The 22,008-nt window shown below is 42.5% G+C and overlaps 1 protein-coding gene across 1 annotated transcript in view; it reads left to right on the top strand.

Moving 5' to 3' along the window:
* The first annotated feature begins 7,483 nt into the window (after positions 1-7,483).
* The window catches only part of LOC120043898 (long-chain-fatty-acid--CoA ligase 6-like), a 36,582-nt gene continuing 22,057 nt past the window's right edge, over positions 7,484-22,008 (top strand). Inside the window, exons 1-8 of the mRNA XM_038988501.1 lie at positions 7,484-7,544; positions 13,418-13,638; positions 14,281-14,398; positions 14,989-15,053; positions 15,674-15,775; positions 16,002-16,101; positions 16,885-17,063; positions 21,666-21,698. Coding sequence (XP_038844429.1) covers positions 7,484-7,544; positions 13,418-13,638; positions 14,281-14,398; positions 14,989-15,053; positions 15,674-15,775; positions 16,002-16,101; positions 16,885-17,063; positions 21,666-21,698 — 879 coding nt within the window. The remainder of the gene's footprint in view (positions 7,545-13,417; positions 13,639-14,280; positions 14,399-14,988; positions 15,054-15,673; positions 15,776-16,001; positions 16,102-16,884; positions 17,064-21,665; positions 21,699-22,008) is intronic.

Genomic DNA, 22,008 nt, shown 5'->3' with positions numbered 1-22,008 from the left:
AATTGACATAATTTGAGTCAATTGGAGGTGTACCTGTGGATGTATTTCAAGGTCTACCTTCAAACTCAGTGCCTCTTTGCTTGACATCATGGGAAAATCAAAAGAAATCAGCCAAGACCTCAGAAAAAAATAGTAGACCTCATCCTTGGTTCATCCTTGGGAGCAATTTCCAAACGCCTGAAGGTACCACGTTCATCTGTACAAACAATAGTATGCAAGTATAAACACCATGGGACCTGAAACCTGAAAGGCAAGGAAGAAGGCTTCTTCAGCAAGGAAGAAGCCACTGCTCCAAAACCGCAATAAAAAAGCCAGACTACGGTTTACAACTGCACATGGGTACAAAGATTGTACTTTTTAGAGAAATGTCTTCTGGTCTGATGAAACAAAAATAGAACTGTTTGGCCATAATGACCATCGTTATGTTTTGAGGAAAAAGGGGGATCCTTGCAAGCCGAAGAACACCCTCCCAACCATGAAGCACGGGGGTGGCAGCATCATGTTGTTGGGGTGCTTTGCTGGAGGAGGGACTGGTGCACTTCACAAAACAGAAGGCATCATGAGGAGGAAAATGATGTGGATATATTGAAGCAACATCTCAAGACATCAGTCAGGAAGTTAAAGCTTGGTCTGTAATGGGTCTTCCAAATGGACTTTGAAAGCATACTTCCAAAGTTGTGGCAAAATGGCTTAAGGACAACAAAGTCAAGGTATTGGAGTGGCCATCACAAAGCCCTGACCTCAATCCCATAGAAAATTTGTGGACAGAACTGAAAAAGCGTGTGCGAGCAAGGCGGCCTACAAACCTGACTCAGTTACACCAGCTCTGTGAGGAGGAATGGGCCAAAATTCCCCAAACTTATTGTGGGAAGCTGGTGGAAGGCTACCCGCAAAGTTTGACCCAAGTTAAACAATTTAAAGGCAATGCTACCTGTCACGAATCCCGCCGAAGATGGTGCCTCTTCCTGTTCGGGCGGCGCTCGGCGGTCGTCGTCACCGGCCTACTAGCTGCCATCGATTCTCTTCTTTTTGTTTCTGTTAGTTTGGGCTGATTGGGTGCACCTGTTTTGAGTTTAGTTTTGTGGGTAGGCTATTTAAGGGCAGTAGGCCCGCTGGCTTTTGTGCGGGCTTGTTATTCTGTTTGTGGTGTTTGTATTCGTGTGGATTTTGTCCTTGTTTATTGTGGACTGGATGTTGACGTGCCCTTTTGTTGTGTGGCGTAGCCGTCTCGTTTCTATTCTATTTTGGAATATTAAAATATATCCACTTGCTCGAAACTACCCTGCTCTCTGCGCCTGACTCCTTCATTCACCATTGGAAACGTAACACTACCAAATACTAATTGAGTATATGTCAACTTCCGACCCACTGGGAATGTGATGAAAGAAATAAGAGCTGAAATAAATCATTCTCTCAACAATTTTTCTGACATTTCACATTCTTAAAATGAAGTGGTGATCCTAATTGACCTTAATACAGGGAATTTTTACTTGGATGAATAAATGTCACGAATTGTGAAAAACGGAGTTTAAATGTATTTGGCTAAGGTGTATGTAAACTTAGGACTTCAACTGTGCATCCCCTGATAATAAAATGCCGGTATATAGAGCTATTAGTGTACGAATCCACAAATCTAACCTAATCATGTACCATTATCCAACATACGTTTGATCTGTTAACTCATTTATACCCAGCATCTATGCTGTCATGCATGTTGGGAATTGGAATGTATTTTTGTATAGAATAAAAAAAGAAATAAAAAGAAATAGAGCCACTACAATATCGCTATATCCTAATAGTGCACGTCACCCAGTACAGTTATCTCTGCGTAACCTTGCTCTCCGCGCATCTCACTTGCGACGTCGGTAAAACGCTTTAATTTCAGTCGGTATGCCGCTGCTCAGGGAAACGCAGGGAAGCCTATAGTCTACCTAGAGGTGAAATAAAATACATAGTCCAGGAGGGATGGTAGGCTATATTCGTTCATATTTGAGGATGCATTTTTTTCTATCTCGTGCGCACCTATATCTATGTATGTACTCCAATGCAAATAGGTATAGCCTAGGCTGTAACCGGTTGGACGTTGCAATCTGAATTGACTGGTTTGCGGTAAATAGACTAGTAGGCTATTACTCCGTGATTCTTATAATCTCCCGGATTGTCGGCGAGTTACTGCAGTCGATGCTGCAGTTTTAGGCTCTTGCACCGGGCTGTGTGCTGCGACCGCAAACTCAATGAGAAAGACATGCTTTCCTTCGTTCTGGTCTCTGGGTCTGTCTGGATAATATTAGGTGAGTTTCATATATTTTCATTCGTTGTGTTCACCATAGAATAGCAAGTGCCATTTATTGTATGGGCGCTGCCTCTCTGAAATTGTGAGACATGTTATTGATTTAGAATTCATATAGAATAGGATGCGTTCTTTTTACAGGTGCCGCTTCCATATTTAGAATAGCCTATAGAGTGGCCTGGATGATACATTTTCAGGATACATTTATTCGCGTGCGGCCTACACCGAATGCATCTGGGAAAGGTTCTCTTTATGTGCGTATCTGCCGGCCTGACAGTTAGTGCACAATTATAGCATAACCTATTTGATGTCATTTATAATAATAACCAGTTGTTGAGATATTTTCATGGAATAACGATTGTATTCTAAGCGGGCCTTGTAATTACAGCCATATGGCATGGCTTCGGAAAGCGCATAGCGCAACATAATGCAATAACCAATGTGCATAGGACAACTGGGTCGATACAGTTTTTTCTGAACATATATATTGTTTTGTGTTTCAGCTAGTTATACACATTTCCGGTATTTGTATGCTAAGTTATTCCACATGACAGGCTTCAGTGGGAGAAATTCGTGTCTGCAGGTTATTAAGGTCGTGCCAGATACTGTAGGATATATGCCTAAACCGGAAACACGTAAATGAAAACGCTAATCTCTCAACCATTTAGCAACTGTATGTCGCTTGCCAATGGTTCAGTGACAGCTGCTAACATGCATCAGCGTAAATGTAGGCTATTATCAGACAGCCAGATAACACGTAGCTAGCTAGATCAACAAAAAATATACATTTTGCTAAACAATTGCAGGATAGGCCTATATAGCAACGTGGCATAGTGGTTGCCGATGGATGTCTTCAGAATCTACCCACGCCATAGTGGGTAGTGTGACGTGCGACTTCACGCGCTGAAGAGGGCATGTCTGATTGGTAGGAGCTGTCCAGTGGTGAGGGTCCTGAATCACTGCAGCCAGCTCGAGTGTATTAGCAGTTTCTTGGGTAATGCTCTGTAAAACACTATTTAATTCCGCCAGTCAGGGGTGTGGGGGAAAATGTGACAATTTAAAAAACGTTTTATATTAATCAACATTAGGCACATATCAGCATGTTTGATCTATAGTAACCTCGACTGCAAAAGATAAAGTAGCCTAGGGCCCGTTAAACTGTTGGGTTGTCAACATTTGCTTTACAGCCATTGTGCGCTGTCAAAAGTCATCGTCATGCGTAATGCATTGTTTTAACATCTGAGGTGGGCTACTAAACATAGTCCATGAGCCAGACCCCCCCGGATTTGGTCTATTGGGTTCACTTAGGGCGACAATGTCTCATAGTAACTTTTTTGAAGGTCTATGTCCCTAGAGTTGGAAAATGTGCAATAGCAGTGCAGAAATGACAGCTTTCTGTGTGTTATCACTCTTTCTTTCATCCCTCCATCCCATAAATTTTTCCCATAGGGATTTTACCCCATGACAAACAATGTCAATATACAACAAGTTATTGCTCAGTTATACCCTGTAATCATATATCATTGGAAAGCTTAGATTCACAGCTATCCATCAGACACATTTTTGGTAATGTTCAGGTCAACAGAACTCTGACCTTGGACCTCTAGGGTACATATCCGAATTACCTGTACAAATTCCTTTACAAAGGAAACCCTGACACATTTTAAACTTTGTTTGACAAGTGGTTCTGAAAGATCATGAAATTACCTTTCAAATGATATAAAGCACCAGATACAACTATTGTTTAAATAGCCCATATTGTGCCATTGAAATAAGAATGTTGGAAGCTTGGCCATAGAATTCCATGTAATTGGGTGATAGAGGCACCAAATTGCACACACACACACACACACACACACACACACACACACACACACACACACACACACACACACACACACACACACACACACACACACACACACACACACACACACACACACATACACACACACACACACACACACACACACACATTAACCCTACATAAACTTTTTTCCAATATGGCCGCCAAACAACTCAATGGGATCTTATTGGACAATTTCGCATGACCATACCTGTATTAAATATAATTGTAGCATGCCCCAAAATATCTTAAAATGTTCATAGTGATGTAAAATATCTGGCACACCTCATTTGGATGTGTATTCTACATCACTATGAGCACTTTAAAGGTCAAATGTAGCCGTTTTAATCACCATATCAAATCATTTCTTGGTAACATTTAAGTACCTTATTGTGATTGTTTTAAATTAAAACGATCAAAAAGAAGACATTTAGCTTCTTAGCAAAGGGCAATTTCTCAAGCAGAAATTTTGCTACGACTGTCTGGGAGTGGTTTGAGTGGAGAGGGGAAACTGAAAATTAGCTGTGATTGGCAGAGAGGTTTGGAACTCTCTTTCTTGTTGGTCTATTAACAAATTTATCGCATGGTGATGTCACCATGGAAGGCCAAAACTCCATCCCAACAAACCAGGCTGAAATTTCAGGCAGTCTTTTCAAACAGCTCTTACAATAAAATAAAATGTTCACAATTTCACAGTATTATTCCAAACTCATAGTGTGGAAATATATATAAAACACAGGGAAATCCCATTTCGAACTGCACTGGACCTTTAAGATATAATTGGGAATACTACAATTATATTTCATACAGACATGGCCATGCGAAATTGTCCAATAAGAGCCCATTGAGTTGTTTGGCAGCCATATTGGGAAAATGCTTCTGTGGGGTTGATACATGAATTCTGTGATATTTTTTAAACCCTGTTCTAGCTGTGTGTGTGTAATTTGGTGCCTCTATCACCAAAGTTAGAATCCAAAAACATAGCTGCCCCATTACATGGAATTCTAAGTTTCCAACATTCTAATGTTGATGGCACAATAATGTTGATGTTGATGTCTAATGTTGATGGCACAATAATGTTGATGTTGATGTCTAATGTTGATGGCACAATAATGTTGATGTCTAATGTTGATGGCACAATAATGTTGATGTTGATGTCTAATGTTGATGGCGATTTTCTAGCAGCTGATGCTTCCAACGTTGGTTATGTTATATATCATTTGAAAGGTAATTTCATGACCTTTCAGAACCACGTGTCAAACAAAGTTTAAAAATATTTACAGGTTTCCTTTTTAAAGCAATTTTTACAGGTAATTCTGATATGTACCCTAGAGGCCGATAGTCAAAGTTCTGTTGACCTGAACATGAAGAAAAATGTGTCTGATGGATAGCTATCTTTCCAAATATATATGATCAAAGGGTATAAGTGAGCAAGAACTTGTTGTTATATTCAATTGTTTCGTTATTGGGTAAAATTCCTATGGGAAAAATGAATGGGATGGAGGGATGAATGAGAGATGAGACATCATCACCCCAAGTGAGACCGACCAACCCCCCTGGCTCATGGACTAACAGGTAAACCTATTATTTTCCCCCTCTTAATAATTCAGAGGATGAGCCACATGCTCCACCCATGACAGAGTTACAGACTGAGAAAGCGTATATGAGTGCTTCTCAGTTGAAAAGTTTGGCAAAAATGCAGTATCTTTCTGAACATTGTAGACTACATTTGTAAATCAGCCTACAATTGAATGAGTTTTTATGTCTTCACAGAACCTAGCTAGGCTATAGCCTATTTAGTGAACGTTATACTATACCAGTGGTAGTTTAGTGTTATCCCTGTAATTTAGAAACATTGCATGAGAAGAGTGGGGATAATATCAAGCATAGAACCTTTAGCCGTTACCCTATCAGCTAGATTTGGCCCCTGTACAGTAGGCTATGCTACTGTACATGTGTGAGGTGTTCATTTACAGGTTCATATTTACAGTATGTAAGTGCATTCCAAGTTTAAAGAGAGGAAATGATATGATATTTACATGCTGGAATCTCATATAATCCATCGCATTAATTATATTAATGGATGGATATTGCCTCACGCAGACAGTTGTGAGTGTTATGAAGAGTAGGGGTGGATGGTGTGGATGTTCCAGCATCCCAAGCATTCCCATTGCTTTAATGTCGGTTATTGGACTGCATTGGCAAAATGGAAAGTGCTGAACAAGGGTTACGTCCTCTCCTGATGCACCGCATGCTTTACTAGGTATCTTTAGATCAGTCTTAAAGGCACTCAAAAATGTGATTTTCTTGTGTATTATATATATTTCAACACTATGAGGTTGGAATAATACCACGAAATTGTGAAAATGATGAAGAGCGGTTTGAAAAGACGGCCTGAATTTTCCGCCTGTTTTGGTGGGATGGAGTTTTAGCCTGCCTGGGTGACATCACTAGGCGGTAAATTAGTTAATAGACCAATAAGAAAGAGAGTTCCAAACCTCTCTGCCAATAACAGCTAGTTTTCCCCGCTCCGACCACAACCACAAAGACAGTCCTAGCTAAATTCTTGCTTGAGAAATTACTCTTTGCTAAGAAGCTATTGTTGTTTCTTTTTGACCATTTTAAGTGAAAAAAAAATCTGAGTACGGTACTCAATTGTTACCAAGAAACAATTTAATATTTAGATAAAAACGGCTACATTGGACCATTAACTAGAAAAACCATTGCCTGACATCCCCCATCTCTTTTAAAATGACTCATTGATCTGCTCACTGTATGACTCAATCCTGTATGTTCGTATGTTAATGTGTTTGATTGAGTCTGCACTGTATGTGCGTGTATGTTTTGGGATCCTGAGTGGCACAGCGGTCTAAGGCACTGCATCGCAGTGCTAGAGGCCTCACTACAGACCCGAGTTTGATCCTGGGCTGTATCACAACCGGCCGTGAGTCCCATAGTGCGGCGCACTATTGGCCCAGCGTCGCCCGGGTTAGTGGAGGGTTTAGCCAGGGTAGGCCGTCATTGTAAATAACAATTTGTTCTTAACTGACTAACTAGTTAAATAAAGGTTAAATTGAAAAAAAATTAAATGTTAGCTTTTAAACTTGCATGTGTGTGTTTGTTTTTGTGCTGAGGTCTCCGTGTGTGTGTGTGTGTGTGTGTGTGTGTGTGTGTGTGTGTGTGTGTGTGGTACATACAATATTTATCATTTGCTGGAGGAACGGAAGCCCTGTGGGTTTAGGGAGGGCGGAGGAGAGAGAAAGGGGGGGGGGGGGTGAGATAGAATAGCTGGAACGTTTGCTGAAGGTGGTGTGATACGGTGGCCAGCCAGGCACAAACTAAGCCAAATGCGCTTCTCCTTTCCCCCCATCGCTTCCCTTGCTGAGCATAATCTCCCAGCGGTGGGAGGTAATCAAAGGTTTGCAGAGGGCAAAGTAAGATCTGCCCGGGGGCCCAGACACCACAGACACACACACAGACTGACGGGTTACTGCGCTGCCTTGTAAGTCTTCACTACCAGAGTCTAGTGTGCCTTGCTTCCTTATTAATGCAGCTGCTTTCCTGTGCATTGATGTTGAACCCTAACCCCTTTTAAAGCACCCTCCACACTTGCCTTTGTCTTAATCAACAAGATTCTCCATGTGTCGTTAGCCTAGAACGCAGCCAGTGCACTCACATGGAGTGCGTGGATGTGCGCAGCACGCATAGAACATGGACTTAATGTGACTGTGGGTTTGCGGAGGTGACACTGTTGAGATAAAATGACTGGATGGTCGCACAGCTAGAGAGAGAGAGAGTGAGAGAGAGAGAGAGAGAGAGACAGACAGACAGACAGACTGACAGAGAGAGAGAGAGACTGAGAGAAAAGAGAGAGCGAGGTGACTTTAAATAGAAAAGGCAGAGCCGGGGGAGGGGGGGGGGGGGGGGTTACTTGTGTGCATCCGTCTCTGTACTAATAGGCCATAATCTCATGGCAGGATAGCCTAATTGCTGGTGACGCTCTGCAGATGGGGAGAGGGGGCGGGACTCAGGCCTCTGAGGTTAGTGTGGTCAGCCAATACCTTCCGTTCCCGACCCTTACGCTACCGGTAGGTTACATGTACAGTATCCAAGGATTCAGAATAGACACAGTAGGCCTACATATGGAAAGAAACAGTACATCTAGGGAAAATCAGTGGTGGAAAAAGTTCCCAGTTGTCATACTTGAGTAAAAGTATAGATATCTTAATAGAAAATGACTCAAGTAAACGTTAAAGTCACCCAGTAAAATACTACTTGAGTAAAAGTCAAAGTATTTGGTTCTAAATTTGCTTAAGAATCAAAAGTAAATGTAATTTCAAAAATATACTTCAGTATGAAAAGTAAAAGTATACATCATTTCTAATTCCTTATATTACGCAAAGCAGACGGCACCATTTTGTTGTTTTGAAAATGTACGGATAGCCAGGGGCACACACTCAGACATCTTTTACAAATGATGCATTTGTGTTTAGTGAGTCTGCCAGATCCGAGGCAGTAGGGATGACCAGGTGTTCTCTTGATATGTGCATGAATTTGACAGTTTTCCTGTCCTGCTAAGCATTCTAAATGTAACAAGTGCTTTTGGGTTTCAGGGAAAACATATGGAGTAAAAAGTACATTATTTTCTTTTGGAATGTAGTGGTGAAAGTAAATGTTGTCAAAAGTATAAATAATTAAGTAAAGTACATATACCCCCCCAAAAAACGACTTAAGTAGTACATTAAAGTATTTTGGCTTAAAAGTACTCTACACCACTGGTGTTCCTAATGTTTGGTATACTCGGTGTATATCTTGCTGTCTGTGTACCCCTCCAACCACAAATATCATGAGCTCACTGTGTCCCTAATGACCCAAATTAGGCTGTGTTAGACGACTTATGTGATTGGTCCATCTGATCAAGGTCATTATTGTTGATGATGACGATGTGGTGGATCGGGAAGTGGTGGTTGCCTGAGCAGCTCTTCCACTGTCCTCTGCCCAGTAGTACTCTTCCTAGGCTAAAGATAGCTGGCTCTGACCTGTGTGTGAGTGATCCTCTGCTAGCCTAGCATAGGGACAGGTTACAATAGGACAAAGAGTGCAGAGAAGGGACACTGCCTCTTGGATGAGAGGATAGGCTAACCCTCTAACAATGAGACAAATGCAATCTGATGATGGGCTGCCATCAATAATGGAAGGGTCTACAACTGTTATCCCCATGTTTACAACCAAGCGTTCTTACTCTTCAACTGGGGTCATGACTTTCTCGAAGGTTGATTGGGTATTTGACTTCTGTATTCCACCTGGACAGCGTTTAGCCTAGTCTGAGGCTGATATGGTTCCTCAGATAGCCTAGCCTCATCTGGTCACCGTAGGACAGGTAGCCTAACATACAGCAGGTTATGTTCTGTTACCGCTTAGTGCTCAGCACGCCTCAACTCTGGTGCCGAACAGACTGGGACACATCACAACCATGCTACCTCAACATAGCCTACTATGTGTTTCATTGGAAAGGTTCAGTTAAGGGTTAGATCAGAATGTTTCTCAAATTACACTACTAGGCCTATAAAGTCTCTCTCAAGTTTTTGTAAACACTTTACATTGTAGGCAATCCATATCCTTGTGATTCATTTTGGCCTTACCTGTTTGTCTGTGGTTTTTCATGCTTAGTATGTGTGTATAATGGCAGGTGTAGCTCTGTTCTTAGATCTACCTGGCAGCAGTGGCATAAAGGGTTAAGTTGAAATATTTTGGGTTAAGTTGAAATATTTTAAAGTACTACTTAAGTATTTTGGGGAGTATCTGTATTTTACTTTACTATTTATATTTTTGACAACTTTTACTTTTACTCCACGACATTCCTAAAGAAAATAAACAACTTTTTACTCCCTACATTTTCCTTGACACCCAAAAGTACTCGTTACATTTTGAATGCTTAGCAGGACAGGAAAATGGTCCACTTATCACGAGAACACGTGGTCATCCCTACTGCCTCTGATCTGACGGACTCACTAAACACAAATGCATCGTTTGTAAATGATGTCTGAGAGTTGGTGTGTGCCCCTGTCGAGCCGTAAATTTAAAAAAAACAAGAAAATGGTGTCGTCTGTCTGTTGTCATCGACAACTCCATTGTGTCCTCCTCCCAGAGTGCTAAGAACCTTGGCGTGATCCTGGACAACACCCTGTCGTTCTCAACTAACATCAAGGCGGTGACCCGTTCCTGTAGGTTCATGCTCTACAACATTCGCAGAGTACGACCCTGCCTCACGCAGGAAGCGGCGCAGGTCCTAATCCAGGCACTTGTCATCTCCCGTCTGGATTACTGCAACTCGCTGTTGGCTGGGCTCCCTGCCTGTGCCATTAAACCCCTACAACTCATCCAGAACGCCGCAGCCCGTCTGGTGTTCAACTTTCCCAAGTTCTCTCACGTCACCCCGCTCCTCCGCTCTCTCCACTGGCTTCCAGTTGAAGCTCGCATCCGCTACAAGACCATGGTGCTTGCCTACGGAGCTGTGAGGGGAACGGCACCTCCGTACCTTCAGGCTCTGATCAGGCCCTACACCCAAACAAGGGCACTGCGTTCATCCACCTCTGGCCTGCTCGCCTCCCTACCTCTGAGGAAGTACAGTTCCCGCTCAGCCCAGTCAAAACTGTTCGCTGCTCTGGCACCCCAATGGTGGAACAAACTCCCTCACGACGCCAGGTCAGCGGAGTCAATCACCACCTTCCGGAGACACCTGAAACCCCACCTCTTTAAGGAATACCTAGGATAGGATAAAGTAATCCTTCTAACCCCCCCCTCCCCCCCCTTAAAAGAGTTAGATGCACTATTGTAAAGTGGTTGTTCCACTGGATATCATAAGGTGAATGCACCAATTTGTAAGTCGCTCTGGATAAGAGCGTCTGCTAAATGACTTAAATGTAAATGTAATGTAAATGTCTGCTTTTGCTCACTATAAGGAATTTGAAATGATTTATACTTTTGATTCTTAAGTATATTTGAGCAATTACATTTACTTTTGATACTTCAGTACGTTTAGAACCAAATACTTTTAGAATTTTACTCAAGTATAGCAATTGGGTACTTTTCCCACAACTGCCTGGCAGTATAATTCACCCTCATCAAGGCTGAAAAACCCCCACCAGAGATAGATATCGGACAGAGACAGAGTTCTAGCCTAATACTAACACAACAACTGAAACAAGGAAGGTCAGGATGGTATAGAATTGCAATGTCTGTCAAATAAATTGCCATAAAAAGCACCATGTACCACATAACACTATGAGCAATATTAGTATTACCATAATGTTGCACATGACTCATCACTGTAACCTTGCTGTGGCCTTTCAATAGAGATGGTACTAAACCATAGGGATGTAGTTAAAAACACTCACAGGATATGTAGAGTCTACGTGTGTGAATGTGTCAGTTTTGTAGTGACAGAAGAGGAAGTGTGGCCTGTTCTGTTCTGGTAGATGGTTGATTCACATGGTGGCTGCTGTAACTGTCATTTCTGATGTCTCTCTCTGCTGCATAGTGAACCAAGAACGAGGAGGAAGTGATTGTGATTGGCTGGGCTTGTGGTTCTGTGTGACTCATACCATTAGGGAAGAAACACAAATTCAGCATTTCAACCGTCTACCAACCAACCATACAGAATAATGTATATGATTCAGTGTTATTCAGTAATGTATATCTTAAGATAGCTAGGTGGGACAAAAACATGCCTAAGTCATAGTAAGTACATTTTTCCTCAATAAGGTAGCTATCAGCAAAGTCAGCAAAAAGTCAACTGCGAGTGTTAGTTCACGAAAGGGGTAAAGAGAGGGTGTGATGGGATGGGTGCTGTCGGATTATTTAAGATACTCTTTGAAGAGGTAGGGTTTCAGATGTTTTCGGAAGCTGGTTCAGGGGGAAGCTGGTTCCACTATTGGGGTGCCAGGACAGAGAAGAGCTTTGACTGGGCTAGGCGGGAGCTGTCCTCCTGTAAATGTGTGTAGGGGGGGCAAGATACCAGACGTGGCAGGATGGATTGCTCGGGTTGGGGTGTAGGCTTTAATCATAGCCTGAAGTTAGGGAGGGGCAGTTCCTCTTGCTGCTCATCCAAGCTGGGCTGACTTCCATGCTGATATATCTGCCTGGTATGCAGAGATGCGTGTCGCCACCTGGATGTCAGAAGGAGGGAAGGAGAAAAGTAGTTGACTTCTAGTGCTGCACTATATGATAAATACTTTATATAAAGTGCAGTGAAAAAGTATTTGCCCCCTTTCTGATTTTCTCTATTTTTGCATATTTTTGATTCTGATAGTAATCAGATCTTCAACCAAAACCTAATATTAGATAAAGGGAATCTGAGTTTACAAATAACAAAAAAGGGTGTACTTATTTTACATATTTAATTAACAAACGACACCCAATTTCCCTGTGTGAAAAAGTAATTGCCTCCTTACACTCAATAACTGGTTGTGCCACCTTTAGCTGCAATGACGGCAACCAAATGCTTCCTGTAGTTGTTGATCAGTCTCACATTACTGTGGAGGAATTTTGGCCCACTCTTGCATGCAGAACTGCATTAACTCAGCAACATTTGTGCGGTTTCAAGCATGAACTGCATATTTCAAGTCCTGCCACAACAACTCAATTGGGATTAGGTCTAGATCTAATCCAAAACTTCAAATGTATTGCTTTTTAACCATTTTCATGTAGACTTGATTGTGTGTTTTGGGTCATTGTCTTGCTGCATGACCCAGCTACACTTCAGCTACAGCTCACAGACGGATGGCCTGACATTCTCCTGTAGAATTTTCTGATACAGAGCAGAATTTATGGTTCCTTCTATTAAGGTAAGTTGTCCAGGTCCTGAGGCAGCAAAGCATCCCCAAACCATCACACTACCACCACCATGCTTGACCGTTGGTACGAGGTTCTTACTGTGGAATACAGTGTTTTGTTTTCGCCACACATAATGGGACCAATCTCATCCAAAAAGTTCTCAAGTTTGCCAAAAATTCACCTGGAGCACCTGGATGATCATCAAGACTCTTGGAAGAATGTTCTATGGACAGATGAGTCCCATAATGCCTGGCAAAAACCAAACACTGCATTCCACAGTAAGAACCTTATACCAAAGGTCAAGCATGGTGGTGGTAGCGTGATGGTTTGGGGATGCTTTGTTGCCTCAGGACCTGGACGACTCTCTCTGCCTTTTCTTTTCACTTACTCTCCTCTCGACCCTTCTGCCCCCCACCCCCCCCCCCCCCCCTCCTCTCCCACCCCAGAGCTGAGTTCCACCCTGATGGAGAGGATGCAGGCCCAGGAGCTAATGAGCAGTCTACGGCTGCCTGAGCTGGACGAGTTAACCCAGTTCTTCCGCTCCCTGCCCACCTCCACGCTGGTGGGAATTGGTGCTCTGACTGCTGTGCTGGCCTACTGGCTGGCCACACGGCCACGCGCCATCTCTCCTCCCTGCAACCTCCGGCACCAGTCTGAGGAAGTGCTGGTAAGCCAGAGATACGATGCGATCAGAGGAGGCTGGTGGGAGGAGCTATAGGATGACTGGCTCAGTGTAATGGCTGGAATGGAGTCAAACGTTCTTTCCAAGCGTTTGATGTGTTTCGTACCATTCCATGTATTCCATTACAGCTGTTACAATGAGCCGGTCCTCATATAGCTCCTCCCACCAGCCTCCTCTGGATGCGATACTCCACCTCGGCCCGTATTCACAAAGTGTCTCAGAGAAGGTGTGCTGATCTCGGGTCAGTTTTGCCTTTTAGATCATAAGGACAAATACAGGATGTACCTGATCCTAGACCAGCAATCTGAGACACTTTGTGAATATAGGCTCTGGGCACCAGGGCAGCACACAACAAAGGGGGCTGACTAAGACATAAAACCCCACAGAGGTTTACCTGAGGGTTAACACAATACCACTGTTACACCCACTCCATTTACCATCATACACACATCATCACATCCTCACGTAAGTAAGAAAATAAAGGGTAACATTTTGGTCATTGAACCTACTGTATATTTGGACCACATTCAGAAATAGTAATGTTTTTACTTTGGTGTGTGTGTGTGTGTGTGTGTGTGTTTGTGTTCCCTAGCCTCATTGTGTCTATCTCCCCCTGTCGGTCTCTAGCATGAAGATGGGGGTCGCAGGTCCATGCTGGGGGACAGCCCCAATAAGCTGCTGGCACACTACCATGAGGATGCCAAGACCATGTACGAGGTGTTCCAGAGAGGCCTCCACATAGCCGGTGTGTACACACAAGCACACACACACACACACACAAACACACATACTCTTACATGTGCAGACACAGTCGCAGACAGACAGACAGCATGTGTGCACACATGCACACACACTAGCACTTACTCAGACCACAGTGTTTTTTTGTGTGCATGTGGTCTGAGTAATATACCCAGACATAGACATTGTGGTCCGACAAAGTGATGGTGCCCTGCCTGTGTGGTCTGTCTGTGTGAGTGAAAAAGTACCATCTAGGTTATCATGTCAACCGAGCGTGTGGGAATTAGTGTGTGAGGCCTAAAGTTAAACTGCAGACAGACTAGACCGTATATAAAGTAGATAGTATCTCTCTATATCTGGTTCTGAATGGGCTGAATGACCAATGCTGAGGTCCAACAGTCATGTTATTGTTAGTACACTGTGAAGAGATTGCTGAAGAGAACAAAATAAAAGGAATAGATAGCGGAATCAAAATGTACTGTACATGCGTGGTCATAGGTGTCAGTCAAGAACTTCTGTGTTTTCATGTGATCGTTTGGGGGTTTCTGTGTTTTTGTTTTTTTTCCCTGACTCATCCTGTTGTTGTATTGTCTCTAGGTGATGGACCTTGTTTAGGCTCCCGGCTACCCGACCAGCCTTACAAGTGGCTGTCTTATAAAGAGGTAAGCACACAGTAGAACTACCTTTTGTACAGAACACTGAAGCACAAGAGCAGCTCTCTGCTTTGCATAGAGCTGTGTGGTCTATTCCTTCATAGGGCTAGTGTAATCTATAGCTCTGTGTGTAACTCACTCCTTGTGGTTTGTATTGCATTTGGAGGTGTGGCATATGGCGTCTCGACAGATCCACAGGTTCAGTTTACAGTCTCCCCTACCTCAAGGAGAGACGTCTGCTACTACTCAAACCTCTGTAGTAACACAGAGTTGAATTTGAAGTTGATTTACACTAAAGCTTTCTGTACAACTACTGAAATACTGTCCTTTTTACACACACATTTGAAGGGATTTTGGCTTCCAAACACAATCAAAAGTGAGGAATTCATTTTCAGCATTCTGTGTATGGAATTCTTTAATAGTATTTTCTCCTCGATGTTACTGAAAGGGATTTATTTAGGAGGCTTATAAACGCTTCAGCATTGGAATGCTGCAGCTGGATGGATTCTGCTCCAAATTTGAATCTATGACATCATGAGAATTGAACAGAGGATAGTATGTTTCTCTTTTATACTGGCATATTTCTCGTTTCCCAATATGCTCAGCTGCTATTTATTTTTCACTTCCAGGTCACGACCCGGGCGGAGCACTTGGGGTCGGGGCTGCTGAGCCAGGGCTGCACGCCGAGCCCAGATCAGTTCATCGGAGTGTTTGCACAGAACAGGCCAGAGGTGAGGTCATCATCACGGCGAGACACTGTGTGTGCGTCTCAAATGGCACCCTATTCTCCACATAATGCACTATATAGGGAATAGGGTGCCATTTGGGATGACATCTGATTCACAAATGTTTTGACGTGACGTACAGTCTAACAGCCCCGACTGCTCATGTAGAGGCTTTTTTATTCTCTTTATGGCGACGCTGACCTCCTCTTGACCTGTCTGTCTGTACTTGCAGTGGATCATTTCGGAGCTGGCCTGCTACACCTACTCTATGGTGGTGGTGCCTCTGTATGACACACTAGGGCCTGATGCCATACGGTACATCATTAACACTGGTAAGACTAGCAGCTTTCTGAGGTGTGTGTCCCAAGTGGCACCCTATTCCCTACACTGTTCACCTATGGGCCCTGGTCAAAAGTAGTGCACTACACAGGGAACAGGGAGCCATTTGGGACTGAAACTTGCTGTAAGTGTACTGCTGTCTACTCTATTCGCCCAAAGCAATAGATCTTAGAATGTTCCTTTTGGTTTCATGGCCCAGTTCTTTTAATGATTTTCTTGATCAAGTTGCGTTGGCGATATCATGAAACACATACTACCTATAGATGTGTCTGAAAAGATCAAAAACTTTGACACTCAGCCTTCCCTTCCTGAATAACAGTTTTACCTTGACCAGAGAATTGTGTTTGGTCGTGTTTAAGTTACACAATCCCCTTAACTCCGCATACTCACTTACAGGAATCAGGCAAGGGCTCACCTTCGCCTTATGCTGCAGGTAATGAGCTCAGCTCAGTGGGTTTGGGAGGGAGCAGGTCTTGAGATCTGTCGTTACACTCTCCTTCTTTCTCCCATGACCTCAGGGCTTTCCATCCTCACACTAGTCAGACAGATAACATTAACTCACTTTCATCATGTCATTCATCATTTCCAATTGCCCCTCAGTGACATAGTGCGTTGGTTTTGGCCCAGTGCCCCAACAGGATTTGTCTCTGCTCCAAGGCCATGGAAGGGCAATCTGTTTGTAGAGCAGTAGTTAGTTAGCTGTGTGTTTACTAGCTGATTGGATCATGTATGTGTGTTCTAGTTCTTACAAAAGGATCTCGTGTGCTGTCTTTCAGCCGACATCATCACAGTGATCTGCGACAAGCCTGAGAAGGCCCAGGTGCTGCTGGGTAACGTGGAGAGGCAGGACACCCCCGGGCTGAAGAGGATCATCCTCATGGACCCCTTTGACCCTGCCCTGCTGGAGCAGGGGGAAGGCTGCGGGGTCATCGTCCAGTCCATGCAAGACGTTGAGGTACGTAGGGAGAGTGTAAGGGGGCAGGGGGGATGGAGGAGTAGTGTAAGAGGGTAGGGAGAGAGGAGGGAGGGAGTGGGGAGAGTAGGGGCAGATGGAGATGGGAGGGAGGGACCTCAGATAGGGAGGGAGAGGGGACTCAGCCCAGCTAATGTACTTTACGGAGTGGCTACAGTTCCGGATTTTGTGGCTATTGATACAGATTTCTGCGCAGGTGCAGTATTTTTTTCTTTACCTAGCTGCTACCCACTCTGCTGCCTACTTAGCTTCTGCTCAGTGTTCCCACTGCTCCGCTGCCGCTTCCGCCTCCTTGACATGAAGGGGGAGACTTTATGTTGTACACTAAAACAACACCCGCTACGATATGGCAGCATAATTATGAAGATTATCATTGCAAATAGTAGGCAGCCGAAAGTAGTAGTTGACAAACAATGTGAGGAATAATACCTCACCGGGTGCCAGGCGATGCAAAACAAGCTCGCCCATTATCAGACTTTGTTTACCGGTCTGGATACACATGCTCGGGTTGCCTAGAACGTTCGGCTGGCCAGAGGTGGAACAGCTAGGTAGCCTACTCGTGCGGTACTTGCATGATCATTGAGAAGCAAAATAGCAGTTAGTAGTGCCTATATGTGGTTAAAACACAGATTGTTTTTTTTCCCAATGCAAAACTCAAGTTAGGAGTTACATTCTTTTTTACAGGAACTGGCTAGTGGCTAAAATATGGCAGCAACTATAAAGATTAGCCTAAGAATATAAAGATGATTCACCAAACTATATTTTGAAAGAGGAGGCAAAGTGCTTTAAGCATATGTTTTCATTTCAGTCTTCTCCATCTCCACTAACTGAAGTTAATTGTAAGGATTTTTTTTCCATTAATAGTGTAAAATTAACAGCAATACAGAAAGAGTCAAGTGAAGGCCTAATTACAGACAAAGAACTTCTAGATGCAATTAAAGCCTTCAAGTCTGGGAAAACTCCAGGGCTGGATGGCATACCAGTTGAGGTATAGCAAATATTTTTCGATGTACTCAAAGGTCCATTATTAATGTGTTTTAACCACTCCTACAAAAATGGTAGACTATCATATACTCAGCAAGAAGATTTGATTTCACTATTACTGAAACAGGACCCAGGTGGTAAATATAAAGATCCAGTCCACCTAAAAAACTGGAGAGACCTTACACTTCAAAGCCTAGCAAAATGCATAACGCGTAGAATTACAAAGGTATTGTCAGATATTATTCTTCCTATTCAGACAGGTTTTTTACATGGACATTACATTGGAGATTATATAAAACAAGTACAGGAAACAAGGGAACACTATGAACAATCGGGGAAACCAGGCCTGGTATTCATAGATGACTTTGAAAATCCCTTTGATAAAGTACAATTGGAATTTAATTTCGTACAATGGGTTAAAGGTATGAGAAAGTACTTTCTCAGAAAGTTTTACATTGTCAAGAGGAGTGAAACAAGGTTGTCCACTATTGGCATATCTATTTATTATGGCCATCGAAATGTTAGCTATTAAAATCAGATCCAGCAATAATATCAAAGGGCTAGAAATCCAGGGCTAAAAAACAAATGTGTCATTGTACGATGACGATTCATGTTGTCTTTTAAATCCACAATTTGGATCCCTGCACAGCCTCGTAGAGGATCTAGATATTTTTTCTAATCTCTCTGGATTAAAATCGAATGATGATAAGTGCACCATATTACGTATTAGATCTAAAAAATAAAATAACATTTTTATATTACTGTGTAGTTTACCAATAAAATGGTCCGACGGTGAAGTGGACATACTCGGATTTCATATCCCAAATTAAATAAATAATCTCACTGCAATACATTTTAATAGAACTTCTATTTGTGGAAAAATCACCCTGATTAACTATTTAGTCATACCCCAGTTTACTTATTTAATTATAGCCCTGCCTACACCTAATTATAGCCCTGCCTACACCTAAGAGTGAAGAGGCGACTCCGGGATGCTGGCCTTCTAGGCAGAGTTGCAAAGATAAAGCAATATTACATTACATTAATAACATACATACATACATTAATACATTAATGACATTACATTACAATATCTCAGACTGGCCAATAAAAAGAAAGGATTAAGATGGGCAAAAGAACACAGACACTGGACAGAGGAACTCTGCCTACCAATTTGTAAGTCGCTCTGGATAAGAGCGTCTGCTAAATGACTTAAATGTAAATGTTAAATGTAGAAGGCCAGCATCCCGGAGTCGCCTCTTCACTGTTGATGTTGAGGCTGGTGTTTTGCAGGTACTATTTAATGAAGCTGCCAGTTGAGGACTTGTGAAGCGTCTGTTTCTCAAACTAGACACACTAATGTACTTGTTCTCTTGCTCAGTTGTGCACCGGGGCCTCCCACTCCTCTTTCTATTCTGGTTAGGGCCAGTTTGCGCTGTTCTGTGAAGGGAGAGGTACACAGCATTGTACGAGATCTTCAGTTTCTTGGCAATTTCTCGCATGGAATAGCCTTCATTTCTCAGAACAAGAATAGACTGATGAGTTTCAGAAGAAAGTTCTTTGTTTCTGGCCATTTTGAGCCTGTAATCGTACCCACAAATGCTGATGCTCCAGATACTCAACTAGTCTAAAGAAGGCCAGTTTTATTGCTTCTGTAATCAGGACAGCAGTTTTCAGCTGTGCTAACATAATTGCAAAAGGGTTTTCTAATGGTCAATTAGCCTTTTAAAGTGATAAACTTGGATTAGGTAACACAACGTGCCATTGGAACACAGGAGTGATGGCTGCTGATAATGGGCCTCTGTACGCCTATGTAGATATTCCATAGAAAATCTGCCATTTCCAGCAACAAAAGTCATTTACAAGATTAACAATGTCTACACTGTATTTTTGATCAATTTGATGTTATTTTAATGGACAAAAAAGTGCTCTTCTTTCAAAAACAAGGACATTTCTAAGTGACCCCAAACTTTTGAACTGTAGTGTAACTCTGCAAATAGCACTGCTGGTTGATTTGAAAAGTCATAGTCAATCAATCAATAATATAATAATACTCTTAGCAAAGGTATTTATCTTTAATTTACAATCTGTAGAAACTATGTATCTCAGGACTCAGGATATGACCCAGATGCAGACACAAGAGGCAGATAGTATAGTTCTTAGATGATTTATTGTAAACACCGGGCAGGCAAAGGGCAGGTAGAGGACAGGCAGGGGTTCGTGATCAGGTCAGAGTCAGGCAGGTACAGGACGGCAGGCAGGCTCGGGGTCAGGGCAGGCAGAATAGTCAGAACCGTGAAAACTAGGAAGCAGAGCTTGAGAAAAAGGAAGACGGGTAAGCACGCTGGTAAGACCTGACAAGACAAGACGAACTGGCAACAGACAAACAGAGAACACAGGTATAAATACACGGGGGATCATTTTGAAGATGGGCGACACCTGGAGGGGGGTGGAGACAAGCACAAAGACAGGTGAAACAGATCAGGGGGTGACACTATGAGAATAGAAAGGTTCAGAACTTTTCTGAAAAATCACAGCACAGTGGAAAAATATATGTGGCATCTAGAAATCAAAACAAGATGGTCTTCAGAGATAGATGGGATGGGTTGAGGGTAGCTGAAGGCTGGGACTAAAAACAAACAAAAGATAAAATATAGAAAATATACTGCTCATGAAATGTATGTGGTATGTACAAACTGGAAGTGGAATCCTAAGTATTGTTGTCCATTAGTTTACTCCAATTAGGGTGGTAGGGTTAGGGGAAAATAATAAAGAACAGAAATATATATATATTTTTAAATATATATATACAGTATATATTTAAATTAATATAAATATTGACAAAAAATATATATGGGGGATTGGAAATTGTGCAGACAATTACATTAATAGAAGCCACAATCTATCTGCAAAATTAAAGCTGATCGACCCCCTACATTTATTAACTTTTTTTATAGATTAGGCTACATCATCACACAAAAAGCTGATTGTTTTTGCTCCAAAGCAATGTGTAGGGACTTCCTCCTGCTTGTGCGACTGCAACATCTGTTACAAAAGAAAAGGTTGTATAGCCTTCAATAAATACTTTTGGGAATATTAGTTGAAATCACCACAGGTTTTTTATTTATTTCAGCTGTTCAGAAATATGAGGCAAATATAGGTTACATCATCATGGTTCAGAAGCGGTAAAAATAGAAACGTAAACACCCCTGACATTTAGTTTGCAAAGAAAAAGACATATCTCAGACTGGCCAATAAAAAGAAAAGATTAAGATGGGCGAAAGAACATAGACACTGGACAGAGGAACTCTGCCTAGAAGGACAGCATCCCGGAGTCACCTCTTCACCGTTGACGTTGAGACTGGTGTTTTGCGTGTACTGTTTAAATGAAGTTGCCAGTTGAGGACTGCTTCGGCACTTTTTATAACAAAATGATTCTAGCGTGAAACTATGCAAGCCTCTCTTTTGTTGGGACATTACCGTTGTTCAGATATTCAAGCCCCTCTACTTCATCATGGCTGTAAATTGTATTTTATGATTCTTCTAATGATTATTTAACACAAGGTTTCGTGCTTCTTTGCATGCTGTCGTCCCATCTAGGCACTGGGCAGAGAGAAGCATAGAAATCCCATGGTAAGTGCAGTCTGTATGTCTGGTTTGATTGTTTGACTGAGTAAGCATCTCTGTATCATTAGCTGCATCACATCCACACAGTCATAACCTACCCAGCTAGGGAAATAATTAATTAGTTGAGAAAAGTTCACATCGAGCTCTTCGCTGTAATCTTGTCTCTCTGTAATTATTGTCTAATCTCACACACTGGAGAACAGTGCATGATGCAACTTTGTGGTTAGGGAGCACAGACCACAAATTAGCATCTTCGAATAGCCTTGAGATGGATATTGTCTGTCCCTGTAATAACAGGCAGAATGCAGGAAGACCT

This window comes from Salvelinus namaycush, chromosome 3 (assembly GCF_016432855.1).
Source record: "Salvelinus namaycush isolate Seneca chromosome 3, SaNama_1.0, whole genome shotgun sequence".
NCBI lineage: Eukaryota > Metazoa > Chordata > Actinopteri > Salmoniformes > Salmonidae > Salvelinus > Salvelinus namaycush.
This window is presented reverse-complemented; position numbering and strand designations above follow the sequence as displayed.